We start from the raw sequence: 14576 nt of genomic DNA on the forward strand, positions 1-14576 counted from the left end.
AAGAAAGAATGTATGGCGTCATTATACTGCTAAAAGTCCACACACGCAATAAAAACTCCGTACTCCAATTTACTTCATACAGGAATTATTATACTACTCCTCACATGCATGTTTCACATGTTATATGCACAAATAGAATCCCATGGGCCCCAATATATCATACACATGAGTGCCTGTCCCTTCTATGCTCCCACGTGTTTTGATTTCCATGCATGCAGCCTCCTAACATGTTAAGCATGAGGAGTAGTTTATGAGGGTGTGCATGAATGAAACTTGTTTGTAGGAGTATTTAATGCATGTGTGTACTTTTGGCAGTATAATGACACCATAGAAGTGAATGTAGAAAATTAAGATACGGCTAAATGTAAACTTTTGAATCACAAATCTGTTCGTTAAATTGCCAAATTTCTCCTCTTGATGGTTTCGTGAGTAATTATTGTTCATTGATGAGTTTTGTGTATTTGTTTTGTTTAATATTAATACGTTTCTAAAATAAGTTTCTATTTTTGTTTTAAATTTTGTATTATATTTTAAATAAATCTGTTTGTCAAAAACCAAGTTTGGACACTCATTGCAAACTAGCTTAGGATATAATGGTCTTTATTAGTAAATAAATAGATACATTCAATTTAATTTTCTATTTTTAACAAATATTATAGATTTGATTCTGTGTTATTTAGTTCTTTAATTTTCTTAACTTTAATATTTTGTTAAAAAGGTATAACATCATATTATATATTTTTTCCTCTCTTAGGGTTATCATTCTGGGACGTTGTCATATTGCTCCATGACTAATTCAAGCAGCAACCAGTTTCTCTTCTTCGCATTTGTAGATGCATCTGAATATTAATGTAAGAAATGCAACATTGTTGCCCGCTGTTTGGGTGCGCAGTAATAGAACAAAGATGGGACATAGTTTAGCTTATTAGGTTATGGGGCATACTAAATAAGTATGTTTTTTTTCACTTCTAGTGAACAATAAACTGCACAGGGAGATTTTTCCACACCAAGGACATCAAACTAACAGACATCTGAAACACACACTGCAACATTAATGTTATAGTTTTGAAAATTTTAAGACAAATCAGATTCAGGAGAAAATAAACAGAAAAGAAGGTATCAAAAGCAAAGCCCTAGTGTGTATAAATCTGTCTTCTATCACTTCACACAACTGAAACTGAAACAGAAAGTTACAACATTGTTTACTGAGAGTTAAACTGGTTCATCTGTGCTATAATTTACAGAAGTGCTTCCCTCCTTGACAGCATCTGTTCCCTTTGAGTACAGAACCAGAAGTCTGTACCGTGCCAGCGTTGTTATTACAGAAAGATCGTCTCTCAGCTGTTTCCCCTAAGTGTCCTGAGTATAACAAAATGGTCTTGAGGAAAATCCACTTGTGACTTTTTTTTTCTTTAATTATCATTTAATAGGAAATATCAAGTCATCACCAGCCAACAGTCTTCAGAGTCACCGTTGAATCTTTGCGGAAAACCGCAAGGAAACAGGACACAGTATTGCTTTAACAGCTCTGGCTTGAAAGAGTCTTTTACACCCAAAAAGAAAAGGGCGGCCATCTTGAAGGACAGAAAGGCGGCGTCACAGGTTTAGGGAACAACAGGTCTCCGTGTTGTTGTCAGGTCCCTGTGACTCGTGAAGCTTCATACTTGGGTGGATTTGACTCGCCGCAGCGGTTTTCGTCCTTCAGGGTGGGCAGGGCAGGGTGGGGGGATTTCACGGGGCAGGTCTAGACTGAGCTGGTGAGGCAGCGTCTTGAGGGGGGGAGCAGATCGGGTGGGGCGGAGGGCGGGGTTGGCTGATGGTCATGTGATCTCAGAATATGGTAACCCCGGAGCCTAAAAGGGGGGGAAAGAAAACATTAAATCAAATGTTTATTTATTTATTATTATTTTTAATATATATGTTAAAAAAATATATCAAATGTTTAAACTAATAAAATATTTGGTATATTGCAGAGTCAAGATTGGACTGAAACATGTAAATATTTCGGGCAGAATCCAATTCAGAGAGGAAGTGGGGTCTTTCTAAAGAGTCTCTTTCTTCTCCTCTGCCCTTACCTGGAAGCCACTTAACTTTTCGAGTGGACTCTCCACGCGGGGCAGGCTGAGGAGAGGCAGGCTGATGAGGGGCTCCGGATGCTGTGGAGGGGGGGGAGGGGTCGGCACTGCTAGCTTAGTTGGTTTGAAATTGTTGATCACACATGAGACCTGATGGAGAGGAGACAAACGAGGAGAAAAAGAAAAAAAATGATTTTTCCTTTTTTTCAGAAACGCTTTCTAATAAATGGAGGAAGATATAAAAGAAGGTCCTCGCCCTTTTCTCTGGCTCTAATCGTTACACCAAGCTTACACCTTTGAAAGCTTGTAAACAGAGAAGAAACCATCAATAAATCAGACCTTGGAAAGGAAAAGAGCAACTCTTTTCAATCTCAGGATGAGGACCTTTGCTTTGATGCGCTTTAAGGAAAAAAAAATCAAATAGAGGTCAGGAATATACCAGTGGCAGCTGCTTCTCTCTGAAACAGGGGAGGCTCAATGGTGATAATTCAATCCAAGTGTCACATATTGCATGAACACATTTTTAAACACATAAAAAACTATAATGGGTGAAAAAAGCTGCTGTGAAGCACTCTGAAATAACAAACTCCAGAAACCATGGCAAGAGTAAAGATCAAGATGTCTGTTGATCACTTTTCCTTCTCCACTCATGAGGAAAACCTCCTAGCTGTCAGGCCACTATCAGTCCAAACTTCTTAAGTATGTTGGCCAATCAGCATCGAGCAGCCAGCTTCTGCTCTACCCTAATAAATATGTAGGGCACTATATAGTGGTAACGCTATTTTAAATGAGTGTCCGAACATCTAGTGGATGAAAAGTTTTGGACTGGAAGTTTCCAACATTGCACCTTCAAAAGTAGTGATCATCCATGGTCACTAGACGAGCAGATATATCCCGGAATGCTTTGCGTTGAGAGCTCTCCTCACAAAGCATTATGGGATTTCCTGTCAGCGGCCTACTGTCGCCAGGGGCTGTCGCTACCCGACAGCAGCGACTAATAACAAAGACACCGCAGGCACCGTGCGGTGGGAGCGGAGTTGCGTGACCAACAGGGAGTGAAAAGTAGTGATCATCTGTCCGAACGGTAAGTTAACTGAGTTCAATAGAAACTCCACAATATAGTCCCTGCACTATACAGTGATGGAGGGATTTAGGGGTTAGGGTGGATGTTCGGACACAGGCCCGCCTCCGAAATTTACAGGAGAGGTTTAGCCTCCCTACACTGCAAAAACGATCTAGAAATAAGTAAAAATGTCTTAAATCAAGTGTATTTACCCTTGAATTTGAGCAGGTAAATAAGATGATTTTGCAATGGAATGAGTATTTTTACTCCTAAAATAAAATAATTAGATAATATGCACTTGAAATGAGACAAATGGCTTTTTCTTATTTTAAATCTAAATTGTCATTGGCAAAGTATCTCCCTCTCTCCCTCAATTCAAGAATAAATGTACTTATTTTAAGAAAAAATGACTTACCGGTAGTAAGATTTATATTTTTTGCAGTGTAGTATTCAATGATAAATCGAGACTGGTATACATGCACATATAAGCATTCTGTTATGTTGTCTTCTTTTTTATTCAAAACTAATATCTACTATTGTTGGTTTTATTCCTTAAAAGAAGGAATTGATCCAAACTGTAATTAGCACGTGGGATCAAAGATAAATGGAAATCTGTAACCACCAAAAGTTATAGGATCTCCTTTAACATTGTTCCAAGTTCCTATTAGAAAGGTAAACTAAAAGAAAACATGCTTCAAAAACTAAAGAGACAAACTGGAAAATCAGTGAATAGAACAAGAGAAATATGACTTTGATTGTATTTGAGCTTATAACATCTACAGACTTGATTACTTTCCAGTATCAAATACATGTTTAAAAAATCTAAATGGACACAAAAAGAAGAAAATATGCCATTCTAATTTCTGGGCCATGTTTTAATATGTAACTTTGGTTCCTTTAGGTCGTGAGAGAGACTGAGAGGAGTTACGTCTGTATTCTAGTGATGTTTTGTTTTATCCCTGTAAGCTTCCAGCCTGTTTGTTGCAGACCATGCTTTGTTTTGAGATTGTTCACAGCCTTTAAAAGAAGGTCTACATTCTCTAGGGAAAGCAAAGACTGCTGATTCAGTGATGCCAGCCCACTAACCCACTGATCATTGAAATAAGATGCTCTCTGTTAACATTTATTCCTCTGCTTCTAAGGTCTCCAAATAATATTTAACTAATTAGAGGAAATTTTCTGTTCAAACAGGGTTAGCTTTATTATTAGATCTAGAAACCTACTATTGCAGAACCTGTACAGAGTTTAGTTCCAACTATTTTTATTTTCAGCTACAACACATAAACAGCAACTAATCACTTGGCTAAGAGAAAACTAGGCAGGGTTTTCCCCTTTCTGCACCTGGATTGTTCACTTCTGGCAGAAATATTATGGGACATTTAGCTCATAATACTTTTTTTTACTTGTAAATGAGCATTTTAACATTAGCAATACATTCTTCAGCTGAATACTATAAAAAGTTGTAATAAAATGCATTCATATTTTTTTGTGCAAAAATAACTGGTTCCTTTTAAGTCTTGCTTGTTTTAAAATAGAGAGATCAGGATATTATTCATTAAAATGATCGGTAAGAAACACTGCTTGGAAGAAAATAACCTGTTAGCTTCTGCTAACCAAAGCACCCAGATTACTGATTCACTAAAACAACAGTTTGCTGTTTCACAGCATGAAACTCCATCATGCTACTGAGGAAAAGGTTTTTTTTTTTCCCAAATTCAAAAATAAATTAAAGTATTTGTGAAAATTCACCACAGTGACTGTATGATCCTCAGAGAAACTACAGAACCTCAGTAGCACCATTTAAATCTCTATAGGCCTTATTTAGTAATGTATCGCCAACGTTCATAATGAACCAGAAAGAAGATTCATAACAAATATGCTGCCTGTGAAAAGGTTGTCAGCAGTAAGTAAGGTCGGTGATTAAGCAGACACAGCATATCAGCACCTCATCCTGATTGTTAAGCATGGTGGTGAGAGTGTAATGGTTTGGGCTGGTGTAAAGAATAAGCTGTAGTAGATTTCTAGAAAGCAAGGATACAAGTAATGTTTAAGAGTGAGACAGTTTTAAACAATGACTTGTCAGACTAATAAGACTAATCCTTAAGTTATTGTTGCTTTTGTAAAGATATCAAATCAGGGGACAAAACTCACCTAGAGAACAACAACTGTATGGAATCTTTTGTGTTCTTCTGGTTCAACTTGCACATTTTCTAAGCCAAAATAAGTCTTTGTTTTGGTCCAGTCTATAAAGCCTCGAACTCAATGCTATTTCTGATATTTTGAATTGAAATCGAAAGGTCTTCAAACTTGGAAAATAAGTCCAAAGGATTGTATTTTTGTTTGTTTGTTTTTTTTTTAAAACTGTTTTGAAATCTGTAGTATGTTCTGGCACACTAAAACCTTGATTTGAGTGTTTTTTCATTTTCACAAGGCTGCACAGCAGGCGTCTTAATCTCACAGTTTAGCTGAATGCTCCTGCTAAATTCAGAGGAAGTCCCACACACCAAATGAGGGTAACTTTTGTGATTGGCGGCTGACACTGTCAATCTACCTGCCATGTTGGTAGTCATAAAGACTAAATACAACACAGAATAAGTGTTAAGCTGTTGACAGAAACAAGCGCCAGTCTTTTCTTGGATGCTTTACACAAAATGTGACAAAGATGGCTGGTGTTTAACTGTTACAATAGTTTATTTATATGGGTTAATAACCCGTTTCAGTGTGCAGGGACTCCTTTTTTGTGCTGTCTTTGGATGCACCATAAACATATGCCTGCTGACACTGAAGCTCATCAGAGACCTGATATCTTACATTCAGACGTCTGAATGTGAGCATCTGATTGTTTAGCAAACCAGCAGCAAGAAGCAAAAAACTTTTTTTTCAAACAAACTGTGTACGTTGTGCAACTTTGTCTGCAAAATTACACTTGTTAATTAAAAGATAAGGTAAAATATGCCAATACATCTATATTTTAAGCTATTTAATAACAATTCCAAAGATTGCTAATTCTCAATTACTTGCTAGTTATTTTTGAATAAGCCCAGTATCCATTTCCGGGCATAAGTCTTTTGGTTACAATAGGGAAACAAAAAGAGCCTAAGTGAGATTAAGTTAGTCAATAACACAAAAGTACTTTAATGTGTATTCTGTACAAGTTTAAGAACCATTTATTAACATTTTCTGAGTTATTCACCTTTATTTTAGGCTTAGTAAAATTTTAGCTGTTAAAAAGATCCAATTGTAACAGTGGGTGGTGGCCAAAAAAGTTAACTGCAGGTCCTGTTCACACATTACCCCTCCCACCCCTGTTTCTTTCTGCTCCATTTCTCTTTGCTTCCCCTCACCAGGAATGCTGCGATGGCCCCTCCAGTAACAAAACCGGCCAGAACGTCGCTCCAGTGGTTCCTGTGCTCTGTCACTCTGACCACCCCGACCAGCACAGCCAAAGACAGCAGCACCAGGCATAAAGTGGGCTTCATCAGACGGGTTCCTTTGGTCCGGAACACCAATGTCACGTACATCTGTGAGAGGATCACAAGCAGGAAAACATAAATGAGGATGAAAACATTTGTTTAGATATTTAAAGCAAAGGAATGACAGCAGTTTGAGTTAGCAAGCTGAGGTGATGCAGACTGAGCAGCAGCCTTACTGCCTCAGCAAGATGTACAGCTTGATGATGCCACAAGAGGGCGCAATTGGTAGTAACTTTAGAGCAGCTAAATGGTTTATCATAAACAGAAAGGAAAAAGGAAAAAAAAAAAAAAACACCCCTAGTTCATCTGCTTCGATGCAATGTAAGGATTATATTAGACTTAAAATGACTCGAGTATATATATATATATATATATATATATATATATATATATATATATATATATATATATATATATATATATATATATATATATATACACACACACACACACACATGATTTTTTTAATGTTATCTCTGATGTTTGAGGATTTATCTAAGACTGGAAGGCCTGCAGTGATAACACTAATTGTCCATTAAAAAAAGTACAGTTACTTATGTTAAGATCGGATTACAGTCTATTAATAAAAGCTTTATACACTGTACCCTATTGAATTTAGTTAATTTCAGTTAAATAATCCTTAATCAATACCAAATTGGGAAATACAGCCTGGTTCCACTCGGCATAAGCTCTGGGCTATTTTTTTGAATAACCAAAGGTTTCACAAGAGAAAAGATTCATTCTATCAAAAAAACTAAATTAATTAACAGTAGCGCCCAAATGGCATCAGAATCCAATATGATTATTTGAAAAATGAAAGAGATAATGAAGAGCAATTTCTGATTTGTTTCCAATTCAAATTAGCTTCTACGTATTGCTATATTATGTGCATATCATACACATGCAGCTGGTTATTGCTTTCAAAGGGTCAGTAGGATTTAAAGAAGTCCTACTGAGGATTATGGAAGAGAGAAAACTTCTTCCTCTGCAGAGACAGCCTTAGTTGCTTGCACAGAGTCAAGCTGGATGGATTTATCCATCATCAAGAGTTTATGAACCATTTTTCAAACAGTTTCTACAAAGAGGAGGTAATGATGGACCCAGGGACTGCCACAGGCCCGAGTCCAAGGCTGAATATGACACGCTGTGATTAAGACCTATGGAGCTCAAGATATGCAGGGTTTTTTTGGTCTGTTTTCCAGGACCTTGCACCATTGCTTCTTTAAGTAAATTTCCATCTTTTTTAGACATTTTTTATCTGTAACCTCTGACTAACAGCAGAATGATAGAGCCCCAATTATCCAGAATAAAAACTCTGCACAGCTTAACTGGGAAAGTGGTTTCCTAAAATGACTCCTGCTTTTACTTCTTGGTGTTTATTTAAACACTGCTTCATGTTTCAGGCCAGGAATACTGGCAAAACCTCTGCTGTTATACAATGCAAAAAATTAAATATAAGTCATTTTTTCTTGAAATAAGAGTATTTTCCTTAATAAACATTTTTATGTAGATTTAAAATAGGCTAAACACAACTCTGTTATTTTATTTTAATGTAGAAATATCTTTTATCCTATTTTGACAGATAATCTCATTACCTGCTTGAATTAAAGAAAAAATAAACCTGTTTTAAGAAAATTTAAACTCATCTTTAAACTAGTTTTTGCAGTGTAGAGGTGTCCAGCCTTAATGATGATGATTGAAACTTCATCCCTAAAGCAGCGGTCGTTGTCTCAGGGTAACACACAATGAAAACAATAAAAATCAAACAGTAAAAGTCTCAAAAACCCGCCCACATACATCACTCTGTAAAATAAATCAGTTGACATTTATTTAGGACGCAGAGCTCTAGACTACATGTAAGCTCAAAAGTCTGACGGTCTGTGATGTTACAGAGCTTCTCAGCATATGGGGGCTGCAGCGCTCCGGCTGTGGCCTGTCTACAATACTGCACAGGGGTGAGAGGAATCTCCAATAATGGCTCTGACCTTCAAAATCATTCGGTCTCCCAGCCTCTGCAGCCGGGTCCAAGTAACTGACTCAGCCTCCGTTCTTGATCGATTCTCTTTGGGAACTTCCTCTTTATTCTAGCACCGAGGGTGAAGAGAGAGCAGCTGGCTGCCACTGGCATTGTTAGCGAGGGAGGTTCTCTCACCGTTTCCAGTTTGAATCTGATTAGCTTCTGTTAAATAATGATTCACAGCAGTTTAAAGGATGGACTTTTCAAATTTTCTGATGTAAGCCAAATAAGGCTGAGTTATATCTCTTTTTTACTTTAGCTTTGTTAGGATCTGCCATTTTGGGATTTTTGGTTCTGCTTAGTTTTCACTTTGGGTATTCAGTTAGGTTTGAATTTATGTTATTCTGTTTTTACTGTTAATATATATTTTTTATTACTTCTTAGTCTTACCATTCCTGTTTGGTTCCTATTCAGCAGTCCTTAGTCTTTGCTCTAGTTTTATTTTTGTCAATCATTGTTTACAGTTATCTTTAGGTTATATTTCCCAGTTACTCTCCATTTCCTCCTAGTATCACCTTCCTTCCCATTGGTTTTCTCTCTCTGCACACTTGTCCTCACTCAGATCATTGCTCCAGTCTTTGTGCTGTTAGTCTCCTCCTCAGTGTATATATACCCTCCTCTTCAGTTTGTCTATGCTGGATTGTCGTCATTATGCAATGTATTCATCAGTTCCTGTCACTCACCTCCTTTTAACTCTGTTCTGGATTCCATGTCCCTTGGATGTTTAATTTTGGACTTACACTTTGTCTGCAATAAACCTACTGTATAAGAAATCATCTCTCCCTCAGCCTCTGCATTTTGAGTCCAGCTACAAACTTGCCCATTTACTGACCAGCTTTACCACTCAAACAAATGTGAAAATGTCTGGTAATATTCTAAAATTGTTATTGCAGTAATATTTAGTTTAAAATAAGGAAATCACTAAGTATTTGAAGTACTGAGTTGTTTTTAATGTTTGAGCACTTGCTATACTGTATATCCTAAGAAGCCTAAGAATGACACGTCACATATGAAGCACATACATAAATATATATTTACTGATTTTCAATCTACTGAGAGGAATCTCATTGATGACATTTTCAAAACTGGATAAGCGAGTGAGCTCTGTTGTAAAATCAAGATTTTTTTTTCATCTGTCCCTTCTTGGTAAGACTAAATACTGTGAGAAATTATCCATGCCTTCTCTACTAGATTACTTAGATAATTAGAAATTCTAAAACAAAAACATGGATAGATCTTCTTTACGGCAACTTCCAAATGATTCAAAACGCTGAAGTGAATAAGTGGAACCTGGAAATGCGTGCATATGATCCTATTTCTGGCTTCTATGTATTGTCTGCCTGAATCTTGGTTTTAAAATTCTTCCATTGGACTTCAGTGGTATAAATGGCCTGGTTCTGGCCTATCTTCAAGATCATCTGAACCATCAATCAGTTTCCAGAACACTAAAAATCAAATAAACTCTTCTTACATGTTCTCAAAGCCAGACTTAAAAGCAGGAGGGAGGGGGCATTCGTTGTCATGGCTACTGGAAAAACTTGCCCTTTAACATTAGATCTGCTTATCATGTGGAACTCTTTAAATCCTTAAAATTCATTTTTTTCTTTTGGCATTCATGTAAGGCCTGAGATTGTAATTTATGTGTTTTATTTGTTTTATTTTTTTAATGTTTATTTTATTGTGTTTATTCCATAGGTGCATGACGACTCTTTTACAGCCCCTTGGTGGATTTACAAGATGTTTTTAAAGCTTAAAATAAATTGACATTGATTATGTGAAGAACTGATTATCGTTACTGATCTTTCATTTAGCTGCATGAATTTTGTTTTGGAAACTCAGAAAATCTACGAAATCTTATCTGAAGATTTTCAGCTAAAAAATATTTTGACCTCTGGAACATTCTAACAATTCTAAGATTACAAAATATATAATGCAAAGTAAGCTTTGAGTTCAACTTAACGCTGGACTCATTTTCTGCAGCTTTGCATTATTTATGCCTGTTTTGTTATGAGCCAACTTTTGCAGCTGGTGCATGTAGGGTTGTATCCCTAAAAGCCTGAGCTCTTCTAACTGGCAGACTTATGGAGGCTGAGATGCGACGCCCAGTGAGCTGCTGGCAGCCTCTGAAAGCAAACTATAAACCCACTGGCAAAAAGTATGTCGAAGGATTCTCATTAAAAATGGTCAAAACACCGAGAAAAGCAAAAAAAGCAAAATACATGCAGATATTATTTCAATTGGAATATTTTAATGAGAATATTTACATTTTTTTTTTAGAAAATGTTTCTTGTATTATAAATATAGCAGGTATTTCTGTAATTTACAGACAACCAATTATCAAAAAGCCAAATTTGACCAAATGTGATCATCTACCCTTCAGGCCTTTGTAACCTGCTGAAAGAGGAATTAACTATTTAGAAAACTTTAAAATAAATAAAGAAAAGATACTCGAGTTATGCCCAGCACGCAATCAGATCAATAGATATTATTTCTACAACTGTAAATCATATATAAGCTGTGATTATCTCATTGTTTCTCCAATCCCATCACATCCAGGCCTGATTAAAGATAGATCTGTAGAATCTAGAAATGACTTCTATGCAGCCTGTCTGACTGCATAAAGTAAGTGAAAAGATCTCAAAAAGAAAGACATGATGCCTCAAGACAAACTGAAGCCATGAAGAGCCATCTCTAAGGGTCTGGGGCTTCAGCAGTGAGAGCCATTATCCACAGACAGAGAAGATATGGAACAGTGCAAAACCTTTTCATAAGTGACTGATCTAAAAAAAAAAAAACAACAACACATCTTACAGATGTAATGAGACAAAACAATATCAAGGCAGTCAAACACGGCGGTGAAAGTATGATGCTCTGGGCATCATCTGACAGCGGATGTCTGAAAAGCAACACGTCATGTTAAAGAAAACATTAGAAAACCAAGGCATTGTCATCTATCGGTAACAATGATAAGGCATGAAGACGCCAGCGAACCACAGTTAGAGCTGCAGAAAGCATCCAACTGTTGGGAGCTGGAGAAATCCCATCTTTCTCCAGCAGAGTCCGCCGTGGATCCTCTGAGGGAGCTCCCTGCACAGCTGCAGCTCGTCAAGATCATCAGAGGATCCACTACTTAAGCTGTCTTCAGACCTTGCCTCAACGCCGCAGTGTTGTTCCAGTTGGTCAGCGCTAAAGCCTAGATCCTCTGAGTATCTCCATGACTTTGAATCCAGTCTGGATTCTAACTATTATCTCTGTCTTCCAGGAAACCTGTGCCTCCTCTGAGAAAGCTCTGGAAGAGCTAACCTGCCGAGCCGACCCTCTGAGCCAAACCCTGAAGATCCCTCTGAGAAACCTCAAGCAGCTCAGGACTGAGCTGGGACTTCCAAGCCAAGGTCTGTTCTAACTAGACGTGAGACGCTGAAGCAGCTAACGGACTCTGCTGATGAACCCTTCTCCAGAACCAACAGTGACTCTCCCAAAGTTAACCTCAAGAACCCTCAAGGTACAAACAGTGAACTTCTGGAAGTAAAACCCTGCCAGCAAACCGCTAACTGTGCTGTCTCTCACGCAGACTCCGGTGAACCAGTATCCAGGCCCCGAACCAGAATCAGTACATTCTGTGTGTTTGTGCTTTAATAAACTGTTGAACTCTTCATCCTTGTGTCCGTCAGTGGTGTTCTGCATAACTGGGTCGCCTTCAGTGAACCCATCATGACAGAACACTGCGGCCAAACTCAAGGCCCAGCAGATCACCTCACCCGTCGACTGGAGGAGCAGGATGCCCAAATTCAGGGACAAACCCAAACGCTCCGTGAGTTATATCGTCTAGTTGGCACTCATGACCAAATGCTACAGAGCTGTGCTAATTTCCTGAACAGCGCTAATGCTCCACCACAACCATTTCCGGGTCCAGTTCCACCTCCGAGGTCACCGGCGGTGACGTCATCAGAGTTCCGTCCTAGTCTCCCAGAAAGATTCTCTGGTGACATGAAGGATTGCAAAGGATTTTTATTTCAATGTCGGTTGATTTTCCAGAACTCCCCTGGCTGTTTTTCCTCGGATCACAAGAAGATAACTTTCATTCTCTCTCAGTTAACAGGAAGAGCCTTGGAATGGGCTCAGGCAAGATTTGCCGCTGACGATAGTTTAAATTGCTACTACTCTGATTTCATTTCTGAATTTACCCAGGTCTGCAACCAGGAAACTGACCAAACTATTGATTCTAGAGCTCTTTTCAACCTTAAACAGGGAAACTCTTCGGTGGATGAATTTTCTATTAACTTCCGGGTTAAAGCGGCAGCTTCCGGATGGAACCAAAGCGCCTTGAAAGGAGCCTTTTTCATGGCATTAAACGAGCACATTAAAGATGAACTCGCAACCCTCGACGAACCTGCTACCCTCGAAGATTTAATTCGCCTCTCCATCAGATTAGATAATAGAATTCGAGCCAGAAACAGTTCTAAGAAGCAGGGTACAATTTCTTCTGCCTCTCATAACGTGACTGTTTGTTCTGCCTCTACAGAGCAGTTGCCCATTCAGAGGTCTAAGCCCCAGTCTCTACCGTTGCCTGTTCAGGCCTCACATTCGGGCGAAAGGGATGTCGAACCCATGCAGGTGGGACACACCAGGCTCACTCCAGAGGAGAGACAAAGGCGTTTTCTAAGCAAACTATGTATCTACTGTGGTGAGAGTGGACACTTCATCGCTTCCTGCCCGGCAAAATCAAAAGCCGGGGCCCGCCAGAGGATCTGAGGAGTCTGGCGGGCCAAATAAACAAAGAAATCTCCTCGACTGTTACTGCCTGCCGCGCTTTTCTGTGCTAATCAAAGCCTCTCTTTTTCTGCTTTCATCGACTCAGGCTGTGAAAGTAACCTAATCGACTCTAACCTCGTCCAGCAACTCCAGATTAAAACCATTCCCCTTTCTCAGCCTCTCAGTGTATCCGCCATAGACGGAAAAAGACTCCATCGAGTTACCCACCAAACCCAGCCCCTCGAGCTACTTCTGTCAGGTAACCACCGAGAGACAATAACATTTTTTGTTTTTCCCTCTGCATGTTCCCCGCTGGTGCTCGGGTTCGAATGGTTGGAGAAGCATAATCCTCACATAAACTGGACTGAACGTCATCTGGAATCATGGTCCACTTCATGCCACAAAACATGCCTTCGTTCTGCTGCCCCCGTGGTGGGGTCTCCTAGAGGTGGGGGGGAGATGGACTCTCCTGACCTTTCTTCAGTTCCCCCTGAGTACCATGACTTAGCCCCTGTCTTCAGTAAGGTCAGTGCGACGTCCCTACCTCCACACAGACCATACGATTGCGCCATTGAACTTTTACCTGGTGCTCCTCTTCCTAGCAGCAGATTGTATAACATTTCCAAGCCCGAAAGAGAAACGATGGAAAAATACATCAATGAATCATTAGCTGCTGGAATAATTCGCCCATCATCCTCTCCATTGGGCGCCGGGTTCTTCTTCGTGGGTAAGAAGGATGGTTCCCTGAGACCTTGTATTGACTATCGAGGTTTGAACCAGATTACAATTAAAAACAAATACCCACTGCCTCTTCTCGCCTCTGCTTTTGAACCTGTACAGGGAGCAACAGTGTTTTCTAAGTTGGATTTAAGAAACGCTTATCATCTCCTTAGGATCCGTGAGGGCGATGAATGGAAAACTGCCTTCAAAACACCCTTGGGCCAATTCGAATACCTTGTAATGCCCTCTGGTCTAACTAACGCCCCAGCCTGCTTCCAGGCCCTAGTAAATGATGTTCTCAGAGACTTTCTCAACGTGTTTGTTTTCGTGTACATTGATGACATTCTCATTTACTCCAAGGACCTCGATGAACACAAGAAACATGTCCGTCTTGTCTTACAGAGACTACTGGAGAATAAGCTGTTCGTGAAAGCCGAGAAGTGCGAATTTCATCAATCTTCAGTCACCTTTTTGGG

The 14576-nt window shown here is 39.1% G+C and overlaps 1 protein-coding gene across 2 annotated transcripts in view; it reads right to left on the reverse strand.

Annotated features, from left to right (window-relative positions):
• Positions 1 to 1185: 1185 nt before the first annotated feature.
• Positions 1186 to 14576, reverse strand: part of plppr2b (phospholipid phosphatase related 2b) — a 112362-nt gene continuing 98971 nt past the window's right edge. The window contains exons 6-8 of one of the 2 annotated variants that reach the window (XM_038292415.1): positions 6483 to 6659; positions 2092 to 2225; positions 1186 to 1853 (exon numbers count right to left, since the gene is read on the reverse strand). In XM_038292415.1, the coding sequence (XP_038148343.1) occupies positions 1745 to 1853; positions 2092 to 2225; positions 6483 to 6659 (420 nt within the window). In that variant the 3' untranslated portion in view covers positions 1186 to 1744. Of the gene's footprint in view, positions 1854 to 2075; positions 2226 to 6482; positions 6660 to 14576 lie in introns of both variants that reach the window. The other variant, XM_038292417.1, reaches the window with a different exon arrangement.

The sequence above is a fragment of the Cyprinodon tularosa genome, unplaced genomic scaffold (genome assembly GCF_016077235.1).
Source record: "Cyprinodon tularosa strain WSP-4 unplaced genomic scaffold, ASM1607723v1 ctg312, whole genome shotgun sequence".
In the NCBI taxonomy this organism is placed as follows: Eukaryota; Metazoa; Chordata; class Actinopteri; order Cyprinodontiformes; family Cyprinodontidae; genus Cyprinodon; species Cyprinodon tularosa.